Here is a 22,430-nt window from a genome sequence, read left to right as displayed (position 1 = left end):
TATGCTTTTCTTTCAGAACACATTTTACTGTGTTTTTCTCACACATTTTAATGTGTTTTACATTATTTTAGAAACATTTCAGTAATTACATAGTGTTCCCTTTTATGGATATGCTACAGTTTATTATTGGGCAATTAACTTGTTTATAATATTCTTGGCACTATAAGTAATATAATGAATACCTTTGGATTTCCTTATTTATCTGATTCCTGATTATTTCTTTAAGGTAATTTCTTAGATGTGTAATAAGCCCAAAAAGTTAATTTTTTTTTAAGTCTCAACATAAAGGCAAATTTAAAGGTTGCTTTGAAGAAAGTATGTAGCAGTTTATACATTGACTCACAGTGTTGGAAACTACCAGTTTTGCTATACCATCATCAATCATCAGCTTCTGAACATTACCACTTTAAAATACTTAAAAGGTTACTTGGTTTATTTTATATACATACACCTTTACATTAGTACAAATTTAAGAAAAAGGTTTATAGCTGTGGAAGCCAATCGTTCTTTCATTTTCTCAGGATCATTTCTTACTATGCATGGTGAGAAATCTGTGAGCCCATACCCAGAGGAGGACAAATCCAGAATGTGGAAATGTAGCAGTATTTCAGAGTTTTGTTCATTTATAAATTTGATGTCAAAATCAATCCAATAAAATGAGAGAAGACAAACCATATTCAATGGCAATCTATCACTTATTTTCCATTTGTATATTTTGAGAAGTCTCATTTTACCCCTTTCACCCAAAGCAGCTATACATATTCATAATCTTTGTGGTATTCTTCCTTTCCTTTTCATTTGTGAATTTATTGGGCAATTTTTTTTTCTTATTAGTATCTTTATTCAGTTTGTAAGAGCCAGAAGAGAAGGTGTGTTCTGATGATCTTATCCATCATTCACCTGTGCCTTTCTGATAGAGCTCGCCACTGTCAGAGATTATAAGGACAACTGAGAACAGGGCGTGTCTTTAAACTCCTGGCAAAACAATTTAGGTGGCATCTTGAGAAGGTCTTACTGGGGGCAGAGGGGGAAGTGAGTGCTGCAACATGTGGTTAGTCAGGGGAGGTTAGGAAGTATCTTTGGGAGCTAGGAAGAAGATAGAGAGCAAGTCACTCTGAAAGTTGGTGAAAGTTCTTAAGAAATGTCAAGAAGCACCTCTTTCCCTGGGAATCTCTCCTAATTTCATAACCTAATCCATTATAACAATCTGTCTATGGAATCCAAGTTGTTAGGACAAGGTCATCCCCTTGTTAAACTGAAGAGAAACCAATTGTTGTTCTACATTATGATGAATATAAAAATGGGTGCAATTTATTCTGATCCAAAGGTGAAATATGATTATAGAGTGGATTGAGAAGGTGGGAAGTTGTAGAAGAGAGATTCAGCCATAGTTGTTGTAGATTTAAACTCAGGCATCCCCTGCATAAGCATTTTTCTTCTTAGCAAATTCAGGGTTTATAAGGAAAAAAATTTTGCTGAAATACTAAGCAGCTGACACATAACAAAAGGTCATTTATTAAGGAAGGGCATACTTTGGAACTTTATGCCAACTATTTATTTAATCACTGGAATCATGAAAAAGTTCCAAAGTCATTCTGTTCCTGATTTTGTGATAGGAACATTTTTCTTGGTAATTGGTATAGTGTGGTTTATGATATGAATCACTTCATTGTACTACCCAGAAGAAGAAATGAGGTCTGTGAATAGTCTGAATTTGGCTTATTTAGCTCCTCATTGTTCCATGTAGAATAGGGTATCTGAATATGCTCTGTATTAGATGGGAAATGGACTTTTGGGCTGAGGAATGGAGAGGTATAGAATTTTCCTTTCTTAATGTGAGAACTCTGCGGTGGTTAGAATGAATTACCAAGTTATTTCTGGGTACTGGCAATTTATTAGCTTTCTACAAGTCCATAAGAAAAGGATTAGAGCCTAAAGATCTGTAGACGACTCATTATTTATAGATTGTATAGAAGAGCAAAAAAGATCCTGTAATTCCACTTGGGAACCACAAATTTAATAAAGTTCTTTGAGATATCTCAAAATCCTTGTGATAACAGCACGAACTGGGAATCTGAGAGGGCATCATAGTGCTTTCTTTTTGTTGATGTACATAATTTGGGTAATACTTTTTAGCATTCAGGTTTCCAAGGTCATCCCAGCCTGGTTTCTTTAAAGGGTAGAACCTTAAATACAGGCTTCTCTGCTATTGTGTTCCTAGGTTTGGAGTTCGCACTAGGGGCTTCCTAGGTAGCTGCATGCATGAGAACATCAAAACCTCAGAACAGGCATGCTGGGCCATGTTGGGCCACCTTTAGATCAGGATGGGACCTGTGGAACCCCTGTAGAGGATGAAGTGTTGCCATATAATGCTCCTGCCTCTCCATATTGGCAGAGAGCAGGGCCTTAATAAAAGTCTATCACCAGAGGTGGGCATTTGGTCACATAATTAGCTTGAAGAGAAAGAACTTTGGGTCAGCTGCTATGAGAAAGTCCTTTGGACTACTTCAGTGGTGCTCATCACCTCCAACATGCACCTCTGTCAGGTTCCCATGCACAGATTGCACCCACACCCGTGCTCAGCCACCAACTGACCTCAGACTTCTCTGAAGGGGTTCAGTGGTAGATATTGGCTTATCTTTTTACAGAAGCCCCCACCATCTGGCCTCTCCTTTACTAGATCTTTGGTTGCTTTAAATAACCATCTTTTCCTTTCCTGTTGTATTTTTTTGAAATATTTGGAAGAGGGAAATATTCCCATATTGCTTATTATCTTCTTCTTGATTAAGATGTTCAGGGTAGCATGCTATTTGGAAATGATAGGGACTCTCAACTTCTTTTCCTGAGTTGCAACTGTTAGTGCTCTGAAATTACCACAATGAAATTCAGTTTTTCTAATTCTTATAGTTTAGCAATATGTTCCTATAGATCATTCCCATTAGCCTTCTCTGTTTGAATGAGTTTAGTAACATTTGCAAACTTAGAAATGTCTCTGCCTTTCAGATAATGTGTAAAAATCTCACTGTTGATTCTGGAGGAAATGCCTGTGTAGGCTCTTTGCCCCCACTTGTTTTTTGAACATTGGAATGAATGATGTAGAGATGGATCGTTAGAAGTCTCTGCTAATTCTCATACCTTCTTTAACTTTCATTATCTGTAAAAATACACTTTACACCATAGTCCATCAATTCTAAGATTTTTTTCACATTTTAACATTTTTGGAAAATACATGTGTCTTACAGTTGAATGGGATTTCAGACTTGATGTCAGTGTCTTGTTCTGATGCTTGCTTTGTCTCCTCAGATTATTTTTTCTTGTCTTTTAGTTGCCTTGTGGTTTTCCTGTCATAAGCCAAAAATGATTTTTAGGGTAATAGGAATTGAGGCAAACACCATTAGTATGAGAATTTCTATTAGTTTGGCTAGTGATTACGTGTTACCGTTTGCTGTAGCTTGCCAGAGGCCTCACATTCCTCTAGTGTCTTTATTTTTGTTTCCCTTGCTTGACCTTGACCTTCCCTTGGCACCCTTGGTCAGGGAGCTTTCAGCTTTACCCATTGGTGTCCTACTGGAACCTTGTGGTATTATGGCAAGGTGAGGAGAGGAAGCATGCTAGGATGCTTTGGGAGGGTCTGTGTTCTGGGGGTGTGAGCTCCTCAAGTGTTTCCTGGTGATATAGCTCTTCCCTTCCCCATTCTGTAGAGTCAGAAAGACTACAGGGTACTGGTATGGGTGGGATGCCCTCTCCCCAGCAGGAATAGATCTGACAAAGTCTGAAGGGTACGCCTTTGCTAAGGAGAAGGTTCTAGGTGGCCTGTTCCCCTAGAGTTGCTCCTTCCCTCTCCATGTCAGAGTTATAAGTTGATCTTTTTTGCATATTTTCCATGAGAACTTGGGGGAGTGCTGCTGGAGATAAAATCCATGAAAGTGTAGGGGTGTCCACAGGACTGTGGCCTGTATCATGTGGATGGATGTGGTGTGGAGTTTGGTTCAGTTCCCCTCACCTGTGGAATCAAAGCTTTTTCTTCAGTCCCACCAAGGCACTACTCAAGCTCTCTGTGAATATAACTGGCCACCACGGTTCTACCTCCAAGGCTCTTCCAGTATCAACTCATGTACTCATAATGTTCATTTCAGTTTGCTCTTGTATTCTTTGTATTGAGGGATTTCTCATATTTTTTTATGAGATTAAGTTTTATATTTAAAAAGCTTTGATTGATTTTCCCCCCAGTATTTCTAGGTGTTTTGTGGCATGATGGTATTCATGTTATGGAATCTATTGTTTTACCACAATCTGTGCACTTAATTTTCTCATGTGTCTATTCTCCATTTCAGCTCCAGTTCTATCTTCCTGTGTCACCTCCGTCTCTGACCTCTTCCTTAATTGACTTAATCTCTTTGTGTTTTTCCTCTGCACAAACTGTGATTATCTCATGCCTTGCTTTCATGCCAGTAACTCAGTTTTTAGCTGGGTCTATTTTGTCCCTTTTTGTGTCTAACTTATTAGATAATGTGATCGTGTTGTTTTGGTTCTCAGTTTATTTATTTAACTCTGAAGTTTCCCTTTCATTTCATTTGGTTATTTTGTAATTTTGCCTTTGAAATCATATTTAATTTGACCCAAGGCTTTATTAAGTTGTATAGAGAACTCATGTGAAGCATGCCCTTCTTGTTTGGGCTTTTTTCCAGACTATGTTTTATATTTTAGTTATTCCTATCTTGCCTTCCTTTCTTCTTTGTATTTGCTATTTTAAAAAATACATCCATTCATTCATTTATTACCTTAGTTTGTTTATGCAGCTGTCATTCCAATTTTTTTTCCTCTTGCCCAGGCCTTATCCTCATGATTTCTCTACTCATACTTTTTAATTTTCTGAGTTGCAATGGTGGTGAACTTTTTTTAACATCATTTTTGTCCCTTATTAGAAATATTAGAAATATTTCTACAAATAGCAACAAAGAAAGAAAATGTTACTGCTTTGTATTCTGCTCCCATCTTCCCTTCACATACTTCCTCCCCTCCTCTCTGGCCTTTTGAACCCACATTTGCACCAGTTACACATGGGGTGTTCTTTTGGGATGCCCATATCCCCAGCTCGTGTCTTTAGAGGACCCTCAGTTATAATGAGATGTGCCATAGCCAGTTCCCACCAGGGTTCATCGGAAAGCTGGGTGCTGAAGTTGCTTGGTGCTGAAGTTGCACACATTTCTGTAATTTCTCAGGCCCATTTGTGGGGGTCTGGAGGTGTATGTGATTTTTCTTAGCCTAATTGAAGATAATGTGTCATGTGTGCTGCGTGTGTGGTAAACAGTAAAGGCAGTGTTTGGACACTGATTCAGTTAGGATGATGGTTAAGCGTAAAGGGAAAATTATTGTGTCTGTTCAAGGAGAATTGAGATAAGCTTGATTCCTGGATCACCCAGGGCCACTGAAGCCCTTCTGACCTCTCCTGCACTGCATAATCTCCCCTGCTCCCATTGTCACACCTTCCACTTCCCGGCTCTGCTAACTCAAGATGTGATGTCTTCTTTGTTAGGTTCTACTCTCATGATCCCCTTCATGGGCTTCATTCTTCCAATTTTGGTTCTTCTTGGGGAGATAGGGAGGCCCTCTCTCTTATAGAAGTGGAAAGAAGGCCTTTCAGTTCCAATTAAAAACGTATTCTTGAAACCTCCCCCTCCTTGGGGAACCTGAGCAGTGCTGGGGCTGGGGTGCTCTCAGCAGGAACCTTACAAGGTCAGAGCAAGTAACTTCCCCGGGGAATCCCTCTCATATCTGTACACATAGGCAGTTGGACTGGCTTGACGATGGGCTCCAGTCCCTTCAATATTGGACTGGGAAATGGGTTTTGTTCAGGAAAGAAAATCAGTTGGCATCGGTCAAATCAAGGACTTAAGCTTAGGACACACACTTACCCTTAGTATGAATACTTTCCAGGGAGTCAGCCTGATGGACCACTTTTGGTTATGATATGTTGTCTTAACCTGGGATTAAGTCAGTAAGGAATTACACACTGACCTATTAGAAGGAAAACAAAAATTATGTGTGTATGTATGTATGTATGTGTGTGTGTGTGTGTGTGTGTGTTATACTCTGACCTGATTTTACAGATTTCTTCAAGTCTTTCTCAGCATTACTCCTGAAAACAGTGTTGTAGAGCTATGCAGAATTAACTTTGATAGTTAAAAATAGAATAAAAGATAAAAATCACTTTGGGTAGTTCTAAAGGCAGTTTTCCAAGTCTGTTTCAGTGGAGTTCTTTGGAGCATTGTCTACAGTATCAGGCTCTTCAGAGTGCTGTGTTTTATTTTTTTTATTTTTTTTAAAACATTTATTCATAAAGAGAGAGAGAAGGAGTCAGAAACATAGGCAGAGGGAGAAGCAGACTCCATGCAGGGAGCCAGATGTGGGACTTGATCGCTGCACCCCACGATCACACCCTGGACTGAAGGCAGACACTCAACCACTGAGCCACTCAGGCATCCCAAGGGTGCTGTGTTTTAAAGGACCATAGCATAACACATTTCCATTGTTAGTACTTAACAATACTGTTAGAAATAAGTATATATCTTTAACCAGGTCAGTGATTAAGGAGTTCCAGAGCCTCAGTAGGAAAATAGTGAGGTTCCTGGGCCAAGCTGGCCATGAAGCTGAGTAGCTGACAGAAGGAGACACATCTATATTATGAGGGAACTGTGTTATACACATTCTGTTTGAAAAGGTTCACATTTTCTCATTCATACATCACAGAATACACTTAACACATTAAGAAAATTAAATATTGACGTCAAGACATTTACCTGTTAGGCCGAGATTTCAGTGAGAATAAAACTAATGTAATTATGTGCCACCTCCAAAGATAGGCAGTCAGATAGAGAGGAGATTTTGCCTGTGTGGGCCAACCTTCTAAGCCTCCCCAGTACCTGTGTCAGAGGAACTTGTTTCTGATCATTGAAAAGTGGAAAACCTTATTATGTTATAGGCACTTTTTGTGTGCTATTCATTTAATCTTTGCAACTTTCTGGAGAGATGGCAATCAGTTTCCTATTTTTATGTAGAGGAAACCAAGTCTGGGTAAAGCGCAGGGACCACCCCAAGTTTACACAGCTTGTTAGTAATACACCCAGTCTGCCTGTGATATCTAGACTTTTCAGTTGTACTCCTAAGACCACGAGCAACCCCAAAATGGTAACAGAAATGGAATAGGGCTCTGCACCGCACCCTTAGAGGGCCAGGTCTTTAGGTACAAGAAACAGAACGTTTCACAAATGCTGAGCCCTTTGCCCCATCTTTCAAGCTTTTAAGCTTCAGGACCCTTTTACTTTCATAAAAGTTATTGGGAATTCCCCCCCAGGTTTTTTTACGTGGGTTATATCAATCAATATTTATCATGTTAGAAATGAAAATTAAGAAAACAGTGTAAGTTCACTAATTGACTTAATATTATAATAAACCCATGCCATGTTAATCTAACTAATATTTTTCTGAAAAGTAACTGTATTTACTGAAGCAAAACAATTTTAGTGAGAAGGGTGGCACTGTTTTATATTTTGCAAATCTCCTTAATGCCAAGCTTAATAGAAGGCAACTGGATTCTCTTATCTTCTGTATTTAGTCTGCTGCTGACATCATATGCCATGTGCTCTCTGCAAAGCTCTACTCAGTGCTCATGAGGAAATGAGGGGGAAAACAGCCTAATAACATCTACTGATTATGAAAAAGGTTTTGACTTCACTGATTCTCTAAAGCATCTCAGAACCTTAGAGGTTCCCAGACCTCTTGGAGGTTCTCCTCTTGGAGAACTCCTGTATAATAGAAATACCAAAGGGAACCACTTTTCATTAACATCACCAAGGTGCTCACTGTTAGGACATTGGGAGCAGAGTCTCATCGTGGCTCAAGCACAGGTGTTGAGATAAACAGGTAAAGGGTTGGATCTCAGCTTCCACACTGAGCTGTGTGACCCAGGGCCAAAAGCTTGTTTTGTTTCACAGTTGATAGTTTAATGCACTCCCCTCCCTCCTGATTATAAAGGAGATATACACTCACTTCAAACAGAACAGACATATTAGGTTAAATTTGGGCTCTCTGATAATCCCCATTGTTAAATGAGAATAATAATAGTACTGACTTTCCTGAGTTGGTACAAGACTGAATGAGTTGAAAGAAAAGTGTACGCATGCATGTGTGCACACGTGACATTTGAAAGAATGCAAATGTCTACTGAAGTTTTAGCTATGCTATTTTCAGATATTATTTGCTGATATTCTCTGTAGTAAAAATCATGTGCTTGTTCGCCTTTTGCCTGTCTTTCTATTGGATTGTCCGCCCTTTTTCTTACTGATTTATAGGAGTTTATATCTTATTCTGGATAAGAGAAGAGGTTTTTTTTTTGTTTTTTTGTTTTTTTGTCAGACCTACTATCTCGCTGACTCAGGAAAAACCACAGACTCTCAGTTTATTATTCTATAAAACTAGGACAAAATATGTTTGGTGTAAAATTAAATTAGATAAAAGAAGTAATCCTTGGTATAAACTATAGAGACTACACAAATAGGAATTTATGTTATCTAACACTTTTCTCTGCAGACAAGAATTTAGATACAGTGAGATGTATTGTTGTCTACTTTTTCCAAGCATCTATAAAAAAGCAAAGGAAAAGTGTTGGGAGCTCTGCAAAATAATGTTGAATAATGTTGCTGTACAACTTCCAGAAGAATAATTGCTCCATGAAATGCAAGATAGCACATTACACATCATCAGAACTGTTGTACTCAAAGAAAATACATGATTATTCTGGGAGATTGATTTAAAAAGCATGGCTGCTTAAATCAAAATATATTTAAAAAACGTGTCCCTTTATTGGGGTACAGTTGACCTAGAAAAAGCTAAACAGATGCAATGTATACTATTTGACGGGTTTTGAGATGAATATATACACGTGAAACCCTCCCCACAATCTAAACCATAAGCTATCATCTTAAAAATTCTTTCTTTCTTTTTCTTTCTTTCTTTCTTTCTTTCTTTCTTTCTTTCTTTCTTTCTTTTTTCTTCTTTCTTCTTTCTTTCTTTCTTTCTTTCTCTTTTCTTTCTTTCAAATGCTCAACATATAATCTTCCCTTTTAGCAGATTTTATTTATTTATTTATTTATTTATTTATTTATTTATTTATTTATTTATTTTTATTGGAGTTCAATTTGCCAACATAGAGAATAATACTCAGTGCTCATCCCATCAAGTGCCCCCCTCAGTGCCCGTCACCCAGTCACTCTCACCCCCCGCCCACCTCCCCTTCCACCACCCCTAGTTCATTTCCCAGAGTTAGGAGTCTTTCATGTTCTGTCTCCCTTTCTGATATTTCCCACTCATTTTTTCTCCTTTCCCCTTTATTCCCTTTCACTATTTTCCACATTCCCCAAACGAATGAGACCATATAATTTTGTCCTTCTCCAATTGACTTATTTCACTCAGCATAATACCCTCCAGTTCCATCCATGTCGAAGCAAATGGTGGGTATTTGTCATTTCTAATGGCTGAGTAATATTCCATTGTATACATAAACCACATCTTCTTTATCCATTCATCTTTCGATGGACACCGAGGCTCCTTCTACAGTTTGGCTATTGTGGACATTGCTGCTGTAAACATCGGGGTGCAGGTGTCCCGGCGTTTCATGCATCTGTATCTTTGGGGTAAATCCCCAGTAGTGCAATTGCTGGGTCGTAGGGCAGATCTATTTTTAACTCTTTGAGGAACCTCCACACAATTTTCCAGAGTGGCTGCATTTTTAGGCATATAATATAGCATTGTTAAGTATAGGCTCCATGTCTCACAGGAGATCTCCAGGAATTATTTATCTTGTAGAGCTGAACCTTTTTTTCCTATGAACTAAGACTTCTCATTCCCCTGGAAGCCACCATTCTACTCTGTGCTTCTGTGAGCTCAACTATTTTAGATTCCTCATAAAAGTGGAATCATGTAGTATTTATTTTTCTGTGTCTGGCTTATTCCACCTAGGATAGTGTCCGCTAGGTTCGTAGGTTCATCTGTGCTGTCACAAATAGCAGAATTTCCTTATTTTTTAAGGCTGAATAATATTCTGAAGTGCTCAGATTAAACAAAACAAAACAAAACAAAAAACAAATGAGGCATTAGGCTTGTTGGCGTTGAGGATGCTTTGCTGCAAGGGCTTCCTGTGCCTCCATGGCAACTACAGGTCCTGTCTATTCCTTTGTGGTCCCAGGGTCAGGAAGGAGTGTGAGTCTTACAGTAGAGCTCTGTGGTGAGAGTAGCCCCACAGGGATAACCACTGGCACTGAGTCACATGTCATGACTTGTATGATGCTCTCTTTGCCTCTTCCACTCTGGGAGGTGTTCAGGGCAACTGTTAATCTCCTTGTTCCTAGGAGAGAAAATTGAAACCCACAGAATCTGAGTGGCTGAGATTGAAAGCCTAGAGCCTGGTGGGTCTTCTGCTGGTATGGGATCTGCCCTTCCATGCCATCCTGCCAGGCTGGGTCAGGACAGAAATGGCCAAGTGGCAGCCTAAGAGTCTGGAATCACTGAAACCCATGTTCAGATTCTGTGCTGCTTGTTGGGCCAGGGTTTGGGACTAGGGTTTGGAGATAGCATTCCCCCTTTCCATAGGAATCCTAGTGTTTGATCAGTGTGTCATCCAGCTATTGAATGGAGCCTCATCAGCTAATTCAGGATTTAAACCAGCTCAAGTGCAGTGCAGGAGGCTGGTGACTTTACTGTCAGTGGAGGATGTTCAGATGAAAGGGAGGGATATTTCCCTCTTGGGTTAAGTAAGTAGATTCTGAGTGATGGGGGTGGAGCCCCTATATATACTGCCAGGAACATCCTAATGCCTGAGGCCAGAGAGGCATCTGGGGACCACAGATCCATCTGCCAACTTTCCAAACTAAAGGCTCGGTCTCTGTGCCTAGTTCTCCACATTACCTCGGCATCTGCAGCAGTATGCAAACCCTGAGGCACAACTACTGAATGCAGGGTGGAATTGTGTCTTAGGCTCTCTGGCAGAAGGCTCTGGAAGCAGGGCACTGTGGGTGTGCTGGGAGTGTCAGGAAGGGAGGGCTAGAGGCTGGTATGGGCTTGGGCACCAGGGTGTGTAGGAGACTTGACCACTGTAGACTATCTGGGCTCTGAGTCACCTGAGCTGCAACCCTGAAGGGCTACCGAGGGACGTCCATGTCCTCTTCAGTCATGTGGCTGTCCTCTGTGTTTATAACTCCAGGAGCTGGTTGCCAGGTATTTCCTGAAGTAGGCTGGACTGTAGTAGGCCAGGGAGGTTCTTCCTCATGCTTAACTATAATCTGTCTCCCTAATGCCTCGCCTCACTGCTCCACATTCTCCTATGTAAAGACAAAGTCTGCCTGAGCCTCTGGTGAGCCAGGAGTCAGCCTCAGTCCAGAGCAGAAGCAAGGAGGAAGGTGTGGGGGAGAGCAGGCCTCACCAGGAGGTGAGGAGAAGTGAGGTCTTGAAGGGCAAATGGTACAAATGATGGCCTGAGAGATCCATGTCTTTTGGTCTTCCGATATCATAGGGCATAAAAATGAAGGCTCATCCTTGCCACTCCACCCTGTCATCTTCTCTGAAGGTACTCTGCTCTCTTCCTGTCATCTTTTGTAATTATATCACTATTGAGTTGTGTAATCCCAGCCCCAACTCACATTTTTACATTCTGTGAGCTCAAGAGCAATGTTCATCTCTTACCATTACAAGTCTAGATGGAGTAATGCCAGAGACAGGAAGTGTTCTGTAAACACTTGTTGAATGAATGAATGAATGAATGAATGAACACTTGAACACTTGACAGGACTATGAAAAGGCTATGTACTTCACTAGGAACCTTAGACTTTATTCTTCCAGCAGTGCAGCTGGATGAGGGCAGAGAGTCCCCATCTGGAGCTGAGTAAAGTCAGACTATGTGTGGTGGGGTACTGTCTTCATCTTGGGCTACTGTATGAACATACCACAGACTGGTGGCTTAAACAACACACATTTATTTCTCACAGATGTGGATGCTGAGAAATCCAAGATTAGTACATGGGCAGATCTGGTTTCTGGTGAGAACCTGCTTTCTGGTTCATAGACTATATTCTCTCTATGTCCTCACGTGGCAGAAAGGGCAGGAGAGCTCTCTTGGGTCTCTATTATAAGGCACTAATCCCATTCATGGAGGCTCTGCTCTCATGACCTGATCTTCCAAAGCTTCAGCTTCCAGATACCATCACAGTGGGGGTTAAGTTTGAACCCCAAACATTCACTGTGTGATGGAGAAGGGACACTGCTCATGGGAATGGGAAAGAGGTAGGATACCTTGTTGCTGTGCAGACTTAGAGAGCCCAGAGTCTTAGCCAGCAGGTGGCCCTGGTATGGAAGCTGAGGAGAGATCCACCCTGAGAATGCACATAGCAGCCTCCTTGCCAATCTGCAGGCTGGTCCTTCTGAGTCTCCAAGGAGGACTCCCCTACCTGGCATCGTTGTGCTCCCGGGCGGTGGCTGGCTGCTGCTCAGTGTTGATTACAGTTTGAAATGCCGGCACTTCAGTCCCATGCTGCTACATATGCAGAAATTCCGTTTCACTCTAATGAGGTTTCAGTTGGAATGTTGGAAAGAAGAAAGCCTTTTAATTAGATTGGTAGTAATTGAGCTCCCAAACCACAGAAGCCTTTTTCTCAGAAGCTGAGACACAGATGCAATTAGAAGGAAAACCACCCAAATGGAACACTGGCTAATTTTAAGTCCATTAAAAATAACAACTCCTTAATAAGTTGATGCAATGAATATATGTCCTAAAAGAGTTCATTGATGCTTTCAAATAATATTGGAGATTGAACTGGAACTAGAGTACTCATGCAGTTCAAATATATGGTTCTATCGGGGACCATTTGTTCAGTATGGAGTACAGAGAAATGTTAGCTATATAACTTTTTCCACCAAAAAGACTACCATGTTTTATTTTGGAAAATATGATATATTTTCTCTATCACCAAAATATTTATTTTGGAAATATTTATTTTGGAAAATAGGATATATTTTCCCTGTGCCAAGAAGTGGCAGATTCTTCTGGACACAACTGTGGTCTAGGACCCTACTGGGATGTTGTCCACTGTCCATTCCCAAGCAGCTCTTTTCTTTCTTTGGGATTCACATACCTAGACCTGCCAATTTCACCTCTCAAATTTGCTCAGAGTGTGAGCTGCTGAGCCAGGGGGCATTGATGCATCAAAGAATCTTTGCCAATTCCTTACATGTTCAACACATTTTTATTTTAATGAGAAAAAGCATTTATTTCTCATTAGTATCCCTGCCCTCTGACCACGCCTCAGCAGATGCCATGTTCTTTCTGCCATTGGGTCTGTTCTCATGTATGCCATCAGTTAATGGGGCCAGATAATTCCTGTTGGAGGAGCTCACAGTCTCCGCTTCTAGGCACGTCTGCTTGGGGGCATAAATATTTTTTTCCTAGAGAGAATGGCAATTGTGAATTTAGAGTCCTTTAGTTGGGAATTGAGTGCCAAATGCTGAATAACACCATTTCAGTATAAGTATTGCATGAAACTTACTCATTAGTCTGTGTACACTCACTTTTGCTGGGCCATGTTGGGCTTGTCCAGCTGTGATAAGACACTGCTTACATCCCAATTGGAAAGGCTGATGTTGATTAGAATTTTCTTTAGGTTCCTATGCTGGAGCAAAGCTATGGTTAGAGCACAGACCTGCTGGACCCCATCCTTAGGTGGTTTGGAAATGTGGGGAAAAAGACTTTGAGTCAGAAAGATCCAGGTTTGAATAGCTCCTTCATAAAGTTGTGTTACCGTTCTGAAACCTGGTTTACTCATTAGGGCAGAATTTACCTTGCAGGTGTGTGTGGCTAGGCATACTTCCTGGTAGATAGAAGATGAGAGAAAAGGCAGGCAGATCCACAGTGACTAAGGAGAAATGTAACCCAAACAGCACCATTGGCATACAGCATGGCAGCTTTAACAGGTTATGTTCCCTTTCCTGGGGGAGGGAAGCATGAGATATTTATATTTGTTTAAAACTGTATACATTCTGGCAATAAACTTGACTTTAAAAAAATGCGGGATCCCTGGGTGGCGCAGCAGTTTGGCCCCTGCCTTTGGCCCAGGGTGCGATCCTGGAGACCCGGGATCGAATCCCATGTTGGGCTCCCAGTGCATGGAGCCTGCTTCTCCCTCTGCCTGTGTCTCTGCCTCTCTCTCTCTCTCTGTGACTATTATAAATAATTAAAAAAAGAGTCTCTTAAAAAATGGAATTTATTCCCAATTTTATTTTCTTAAGCATATAAATTATTGTAAAGGGTACAAAGGAAAGTAAACTAAATCATTAGCAAGTGTCATCTCTGGATTGTGGGGCTGTGGGGTTTTAATTTTCTTCTTTATACTTCTTCATGTTTTGTATGTGCTCTATAATAAATGTGCATTACTTTAGAATAAAGAGAAAACCTTAACTCTGGGGAAATGCTGCTTAAGTGTATTTGGAAGCACTTGGTACCTCCTGATTCCCACACACTCCAGGAGTCCCAGCAGTCCCATTCTTGCATGAATAATGATATCACTCCCTCTTTTGTAAACCATATAAACCATATTTATGGTTCTTTCTTTTTCTTTGAAGGATGAGAAGAACCAAGTTTTAACCACCAACATTTGGCTGCAGATGGTAAGTTGAGACAATGGCAATCCTCTCCTGTGGTCTTTCTGCTCTTGCTTTCCAGATGCCAATTCTTGAAATGCACGGGAAGCAGAGAGCCTCTGATAAAAGCCAGGGCAGTCCTCCCTCACTGCGCTCAAACTAGTGTATGTGAAATAAAACGTCCACTTTTGGATGTTTCTCACTGCATTGTGCGGAGCTCAGTACATGCTTGTATTTCCCTCTAGGTTGATTTAAGGAAATTTTATTATTTAAAAATTTTTAAAAGATTTTATTTATTTATTCATGAGAGACACAGAGAGAGAGGCAGAGACATAGGCAGAGGGAAAAGCAGGCTCCCTGAAGGGAGCCCAATGTGGGACTCAATCCTGGGACTTCAGGATGGTGCCCGGAGCTGAAGGCAGATGCTTAACAGCTGAGGCACCCAGGCCTCCCGACTTAGAGAAATTTTAAAAGCACTTCATGCAAGAAAAGTAGTAAGATTAAGATCTGCATTGTCTGTAGCAAATCTGTAGCATGTCTGTAATCTGTACTGACTAGTCCTAGGGCTCAGGAGACTGCCTCACTCCCCATGCCCTCTGGATGCAAATGGTATCCTAGAGAGTTGCCTAAACTAGAGGTCTCCACACTTAGTTTTCTAGTGGCCCCTTCAAAAATTGTGAAGTACTATATTCCATTCATGGATTTTTAACTTGACATCTTAAAATTCTCACCTCAATTTAATGAATTGCAAATGATGTCTCTTCCAGCAACTTATAAATATAGACCTTTGAAAGTAAAACTGTTAGTCTCTATTTTAAATGGAACCTAAATAACATAATAATTTATGTCTATATCATTCACTTAAGAAATACATGAAGAAGGCCTTCTTTTAACTGCTGGATATTTCACACAGTCCCTGTCTTTGCACTTGAATTGCGCTTCCACTTTTCACATAAAATTTTATCCTACTGTAATATAATTTTGTTTGCAGGTCTTTTATTAATCACTCTGTCTTGATTTTCTCAAATGTAAATATTTACATAAAAATTATTCCTTTAGACAATAAGTGTTAATTTTTTTCTTCTAGATTGATTTAGGATTATGGTGATTCTTCGTACTTAATTCATCAAGGTGACATTCATCTCTCTACCAAAGATGGGGCTTTGTTTTAAATTAATTCATAGATGACTATTTTTTATTACCAGAAATGAGACACTGATGCAGATTTCACTGTAAATTCTATGACTTTTAAAAATAGATGTAGTAATGTGTTGTTCACAATGAAAGACATTTTGTTACAGCAATGTTAATTAATTCCTTGAACTTCTTCCAGATGACATGCCAAAAATCACATAGTTTTATCAGGGTGTATCAGCTGACAGTTTGACTAGTTTCTCTCTCATTCAATTTTGTTGAACGCAAGGAATTAAGGGAATTATAACCCACTTGATCTTTCAAAGTTTTTGTCACCCAATTTTTAGCATAGAGACATTGGTATTTTTCATTGACCTTTTGTTTGCTTCTTGGGTGAGTGTTCCAGGATAGGAGCTGAGATATGGGAAAAATGTCTTTCTTTAGGACAAGACATGCATGTGGCAATGGAGAGAAAGAAAACATTCACTTCATGGAGGACGCTTCACTATACATGAGATCCCTCACAGAACCTTTGGGAGATTTCCCTGCAGTATTTAAAGTAACATTCTGTAGTGAGCACATCCTACCCTAAAGCCTGTGCACACCTGCTTTAGCTTCCCTCCTTTGGTCATGGGCACAGGGTCTGTACTCCCCTTAGAGGCAGGCCCTCCCTCCTGGGAGGAGGTTCTTTCCTGGTCCCTGCCAAGAGCCTTGCTTTCACAACTGTCCTTGTGGCCCCATAATAGTGTCTGCAGGTCATTTTCATTAGCATACAGATGAACCTCAGTTGTCCCCATTAACCCTCAGCAGTGACTCTGGTTTCCTTCTCACCTTTACAGCAAAGTTCCTTTCCCAACCCAGGCCTGCCCCTGACTGTCACCAGTCTATTCACATGCATTCTCAGCCTTGGGCTGAGCAAACTACTAACTCTCAGGTTGCTGAATGCTATCCTATGAATAACATTTTCCCCCAATTGTTTTGTTGAAAATTTTCAAATATACTTAAAAGTTGAATTTATGGTGAGTCTGTATCCTCACCTCTTAGATTCTGTAATTAGCATTTTACAATTCTTGCTTTATTCCATAGTTGGCCATCTATCTATCTTTCTATAGATCTAGCTTATTTTTGAGTTCAGTTCAAAGTAGAATAGCAGACAGTGGTCACTTTCACTTATATGTTTCATGAAGCTCTTTGACTAGGGTGTCTTTCAAGGCAAAAACTTTACATGCAAGGCAATGAACAGACCCTAAGTGTACTGCCAGGGAATGCTTTCAGCTCTTGAGTACTATCTCCCTCAGGAAACAGAACTTTGCCATAACCCCAAATGATGTCTGATACCTGCCCTATTCCCACACTCCCTACCAGGGGTAGAACAACAGTATTGTTTTGCCTTTTCTAGGGATTGATTTTTCCCTCTTATCTTACTGGGTCTCTCAGGAGTGTTTGGGTAGAGTTGATTGGCCCCTCTTTCTTGAAATCGTACTTCACCTAGTGTCTGGAAACCTCTCCTTAGGTTTTTCTCCTAACTCACTCATGACTCCTGAGTTCCCTCTGCTGTCTCTCTTTTTGTTTAAAGATTTTACTTATTTATTCATGAGAGAGAGAGAGGCAGAGACATAGGCAGGGGGAGAAGTAGGCTCCATGCAGGGAACCCAACGTGGGACTTGATCTTGGGTCTCCAGGATCAGGCCCTGGGCTGAAGGCAGCGCTAAACCACTGAGCCACCTGGGCTGCCCACGTCTGCTGTCTCTTGATGTCTGTCCAGCCATTCCTTGCTCAGGAGTTGGAGGGCCCAGTATCCAGACTGAAGACACCATTCAGGAGCTAACAGCACCAACCCAACTTCCTCCCTGGTGTTCCCAATGTGGGCACCTAGTAGGCTCTTGATCCCAGTGTGTTCCAGACCATCCCTTCTTTCCCTTTTACACTTTTCCCCTCCATAGTTAAGAGAAGAAAAAATTCTTCTCTACCCTTTAAAGTTTTCCAGCTGGACTAAGATTGAATTTACTTGAGACAGATTAATAGGAGAAAAAAAAACAATAAAATTTTGTTATATGCACACGGAGGCCCAATAATGACATTGAGACATACAGAAATGACCAAAGCAGATAGTTTTTGAACTTTTTAGGCAAAGAGACAATAAATCTGTGAGGAATTGGCAGTACAAAAAACCCTTAACTTTGGGAGCTTTATTTAATAAGTAATTCTGAAAGGAATTTGGACTGTGCTAGGAAATTAGTAAAAAGTGACAAGTGTTGTTTCTATTGCCTTTCTGGCTTTAAATTTCCTATCTCTGGTGATAAGGAAGTCTCTTTAGCTTCTGGTAGGGAGAGTAACTTTCAGGGGAGAAATTTATTTCCTGCATTCAGGGGGACAGAGGAGGGTCTGAGTGTCCTTCTTGCACAGACTCTTCTAAATAACTTTTATTTAAAATAATCAGTATGCCTAAAGTGGTACATTTTGAGCAGCCTGCCCTTCGGGCCTATAATAGCTGTCTCTATTTGGATAATTGGTAACTCCATGTATTCATTTGTTCAGATTAGAAGCCTCAGAGTCACCCTTATCTCTTGTCTTTCATGCCTACACCTGATCTGGTAGTTTGACCTTTAGAACAGATCTATACTGACCACTGCATGTGAATACCATTGCTTTCACCCTGGAATAATTTTTCTGGAATTAATGAATAAAACAAAAAACTCAACCTAGGAACTGAGGGAGGGCTAAGGTGTCATCATACAAAATGGAGCTAACTCCAAATAACATCTAAATGCTGTAGTGAAGGTGAAGCTCTGGGAATTCTGAGAGATAATGCAAATGCTTCCTTTTTAGCATAAAACCAGACATTCCCCATATCCTCTATGGTACATAGTGAGAAATACCTAATATGCTCACTGCATGTTAGGTCACAGACAGATTTGTCTTCCTGATGCCTACATTCCTTATCCCCCAGTAAGCAAATGATCTTCAACAGTGTATATGATTTGGAAATATTTTTTCAAAGGGTATTGTTTTCCAGGAAAATAGTAACTGCATTATTATTTGTTGCATTGAGTTCGGGGGCATCATAAATAAACATGCTTGCTTTGGAGGATGTCACTGGAGACTTCTAAATTTCTTTCAAGCACAGCTTATTTTTAATTAATTTTTATACTTGCAGAAGTGTATGCAACTTCATTTGTTCTAAAACTCAAATTTGTTAACTCACTTACCTATTCAACTGATCTTTTTGAGTACCTACTATGTAGAAGGCATTGAACTGGGTCATGTGAGAAGGATCCAGAAGTAGATGAGACCCAGTTTCTTCTCCTAAGCCATTTATAATAAGGCTGTGAAATTTACATTCTAACCAAAAGATTAAAATATTCTGACCAAATGACTCCCTAGAGAGATGGCAGGAGGAAAGCTGGTGGTGTGGACCGTGGAGTTCACAGGTGCTTTATAGAAATGGAAGGGAAAGAAGGAAACACTCTTCTAAATGTGAAGATCAACAATATTGTTGTATCCGATTGGATAGTATCTTGTTGAGAATTTTTGCATCCATGTTCATCAGGGATATTGGTCTATAATTCTCCTTTTGGTGGGGTCTTTGTCTGGTTTTGGAATTAAAGTGATGCTGGACTCATAGAACGAGTTTGGAAGTACTCCATCTCTTTCTATCTTTCCAAACAGCTTTAGTAGAATAGGTATGGTTTGGTTTCTTCTTTAAAGGTTTGATAGAATTCCCCAGGGAAGCCATCTGGCCCTGGACTTTTGTGTCTTGGGAGGTTTTTGATGACTGCTTCAATTTCCTCCCTGGTTATTGGCCTGTTCAGGTTTTCCACTTCTTCCATTTCCAGTTTTGGTAGTTTGTGGCTTTCCAGAAATGTATCCATTTCTTCTAGATTGTCTAATTTATTGGCGTATAGCTGTTCATAATATGTTTTTAAAATCGTTTGTATTTCCTTGGTGTTGGTAGTGATCTCTCCTTTCTCATTCATGATTTTATTAATTTGAGTCTTCTCTCTCTTCTTTTTATTTTTTTTAATTTATTTATTATAGTCAGAGAGAGAGAGAGAGAGAGAGAGAGAGAGAGGCAGAGACACAGGCAGAGGGAGAAGCAGGCTCCATGCACCGGGAGCCTGATGTGGGATTCGATCCCGGGTCTCCAGGATCGCGCCCTGGGCCAAAGGCAGGCGCTAAACCGCTGCGCCACCCAGGGATCCCCTCTCTCTTCTTTTTAATAAGGCTGGCTAATGGTTTATCTATCTTATTAATTCTTTCAAAGAACCAACTCCTGGTTTTGTTGATCTGTTCCACAGTTCATCTGGTCTCGATTTCATTGAGTTCTGCTTGAATCGTTATTAACTCTCTTCTTCTGCTGGGTGTAGGATCTATTTGCTGTTTTTTCTCTAGCTCCTTTAGGTGCAAGGTCAGCTTTTGTATTTGAGTTCTTTCCAGTTTTTGGATGGATGCTTGTATTGCGATGTATTTCCCCCTCAGGACTGCTTTTGCTGCATCCCAAAGATTTTGAACAGTTGTATCTTCATTCTCATTAGTTTCCATGAATCTTTTTAATTCTTCCTTAATTTCCTTGTTGACCCTTTCATCTTTTAGGAGGATGGTCCTTAACCTCCACGTGTTTGAAATCCTTCCAAACTTCTTGTTGTGATTTGGTTCTAATTTCAAGGCATTATGGTCTGAGAATATGCAGGGGATGATCCCAATCTTTTGGTATCAGTTCAGACCCGATTTGTGACCCAGTATGTGGTCTATTCTGGAGAAAGTTCCATGTGCACTTGAGAAGAATGTGTATTCAGTTGTGTTTGGATGTAAAGTTCTGTAGATATCTGGGAAATCCATCTGGTCCAGTGTATTATTTAAAGCTCTCTTTTCTTTGGAGATGTTGTGCTTAGAAGACCTATCGAGTGTAGAAAGCGCTAGATTGAAGTCACCAAGTATAAGTGTATTATTATCTAAGTATGTCTTAACTTTGGTTATTAATTGATTGATATATTTGGCAGCTCCCACATTCGGGGCATATATATTGATGATTGTTAAAAGTCCTCTGGTTGGATAGATCCTTTAAGTATGATATAGTGTCCCTCTTCATCTCTCACTACAGTCTTCGGGATAAATTTTTGTTTATCTGATTTATGGATGGCTACCCCTGCTTTCTTTTGAGGACCATTTGAATGGTAAATGGTTCTCCAACCTTTTATTTTCAGGCTGTAGGTGTCCTTCCGTCTAAAATGAGTCTCTTGTAGACAGCAAATAGATGGGTCTTGCTTTTTTATCCAGTCTGACACCCTGCGCCTTTTGATGGGGTCATTAAGACTGTTCAAGTTCAGACTTACTATTGAAAGATATGAGTTTAGTGTCATCATAACTTATGATGAACTTATTCCGTTCCTGTTTTTGTGGATTGTTCCATTGGACTTCTTCTTAAAGAGGAATTTTAATAGTCCCCCTTAAAATTTCTTGCAGAGCTGGTTTGGTGGTCACGTATTCTTTCAGTTCCTGCCTATCTTGGAAGCTCTTTATCTCTCCTATTCTGAATGAAAGCCTTGCTGGATAAAGTATTCTTGGCTGCATGTTCTTCTCATTTAGGACCCTGAATATATCCTGTCAGCTCTTTATGCCCTCCAGGTCTCTGTGGAGAGGTCTGCTGTTAATCTAATATTTCTCCCCTTAAAAGTTAGAGATTTCTTGTCTCTTGCTGCTTTAAGGATCTTCTCTTTGTCTTTGGAATTTGCAAGCTTCACTATTAAATGTCAAGGTGTTGACCCGTTTTTATTGATTTGGGGGGCGGATCTCAGTATTTCCTGGATCTGAATGCCTGTTTCCCTTCCCAGATTAGGAAAGTTTTCAGCTATGATTTGTTCAAATACATATTCTGGTTCAAATACATCTCTGTCCTTTTCGGCGCCCTCAGGAACCCCAATTAAATGTAGATTTTTCTTCCTTATGCTGTGTTTTATTTTCCTTAATCTATCCTCATGATCTTTTAATTGTTTTTCTCTTCTTTCCTCATTTTCCCTCTTTGCCATCAACTTGTCTTCTATGTCATGCACTCGTTCTTCCACCTCGTTAACCCTCGTTATTAAGACCTCTTGTTTGGATTGCATCTCATTTAATTGATTTTTTAATTTCTGCCTGATTATATCTAAATCTGCAGTCATGAAGTCTCATGATTCCTTTATGTTTTTTTTTCAGAGCCACCAGTAGCTTTATAATAGTGCTTCTGAATTGGCTTTCTGACATTGAATTGTAATCCAAATTTTGTAATTCTGTGGGAGAGAGGACTGCTTCTGATTCTTTCTTTTGAGGTGAGGTTTTCCTTCTAGTCATTTTGCTCAGTGCAGAGTGGCCAAAAACAAGTTGTATTGGGAAAAGGAGAAAAAGAGAGAAGAGAAGGAAGAAAAAAAAAGGGAAAAAAAAGGAAAAAAAAGAAAAAGAAAAGGAAGAAAAGAAAAAAGAAAAAAAGGGAGGGTGGAGGCAAACAAAAATCAAAAAACAAAAACAAGGGGGAGTGTCCTCTGATTCTGTATACTGTAAATCCCTCGACTTCCCCTGGAACTTTCCAGTGCTGCTGGGTCAATAATTTGTTTTTCCCGTTGGTTGAGCTGGTCATCTGG

General features: G+C 40.1%; 1 protein-coding gene across 9 annotated transcripts in view; it reads left to right on the top strand.

Moving 5' to 3' along the window:
* The window catches only part of CHRNA7 (cholinergic receptor nicotinic alpha 7 subunit), a 135,674-nt gene that overhangs the window by 42,294 nt on the left and 70,950 nt on the right, over nt 1-22,430 (top strand). For 5 of the 9 annotated variants that reach the window (XM_077868793.1, XM_077868791.1, XM_077868751.1 and 2 more), the window contains exon 3: nt 14,665-14,709. The exons of 3 other annotated variants lie outside the window; for them this stretch is intronic. In XM_077868793.1, the coding sequence (XP_077724919.1) occupies nt 14,665-14,709 (45 nt within the window). Of the gene's footprint in view, nt 1-14,664; nt 14,710-22,008; nt 22,122-22,430 lie in introns of all 9 variants that reach the window. One more of the 9 variants, XM_077868764.1, reaches the window with a different exon arrangement.

Source organism: Canis aureus, chromosome 2 (assembly GCF_053574225.1).
Source record: "Canis aureus isolate CA01 chromosome 2, VMU_Caureus_v.1.0, whole genome shotgun sequence".
Classification (NCBI taxonomy): Eukaryota; Metazoa; Chordata; class Mammalia; order Carnivora; family Canidae; genus Canis; species Canis aureus.
The sequence above is the reverse complement of the archived record's forward strand: the minus strand, read 5'-3'. Positions and strand labels throughout refer to the sequence as shown.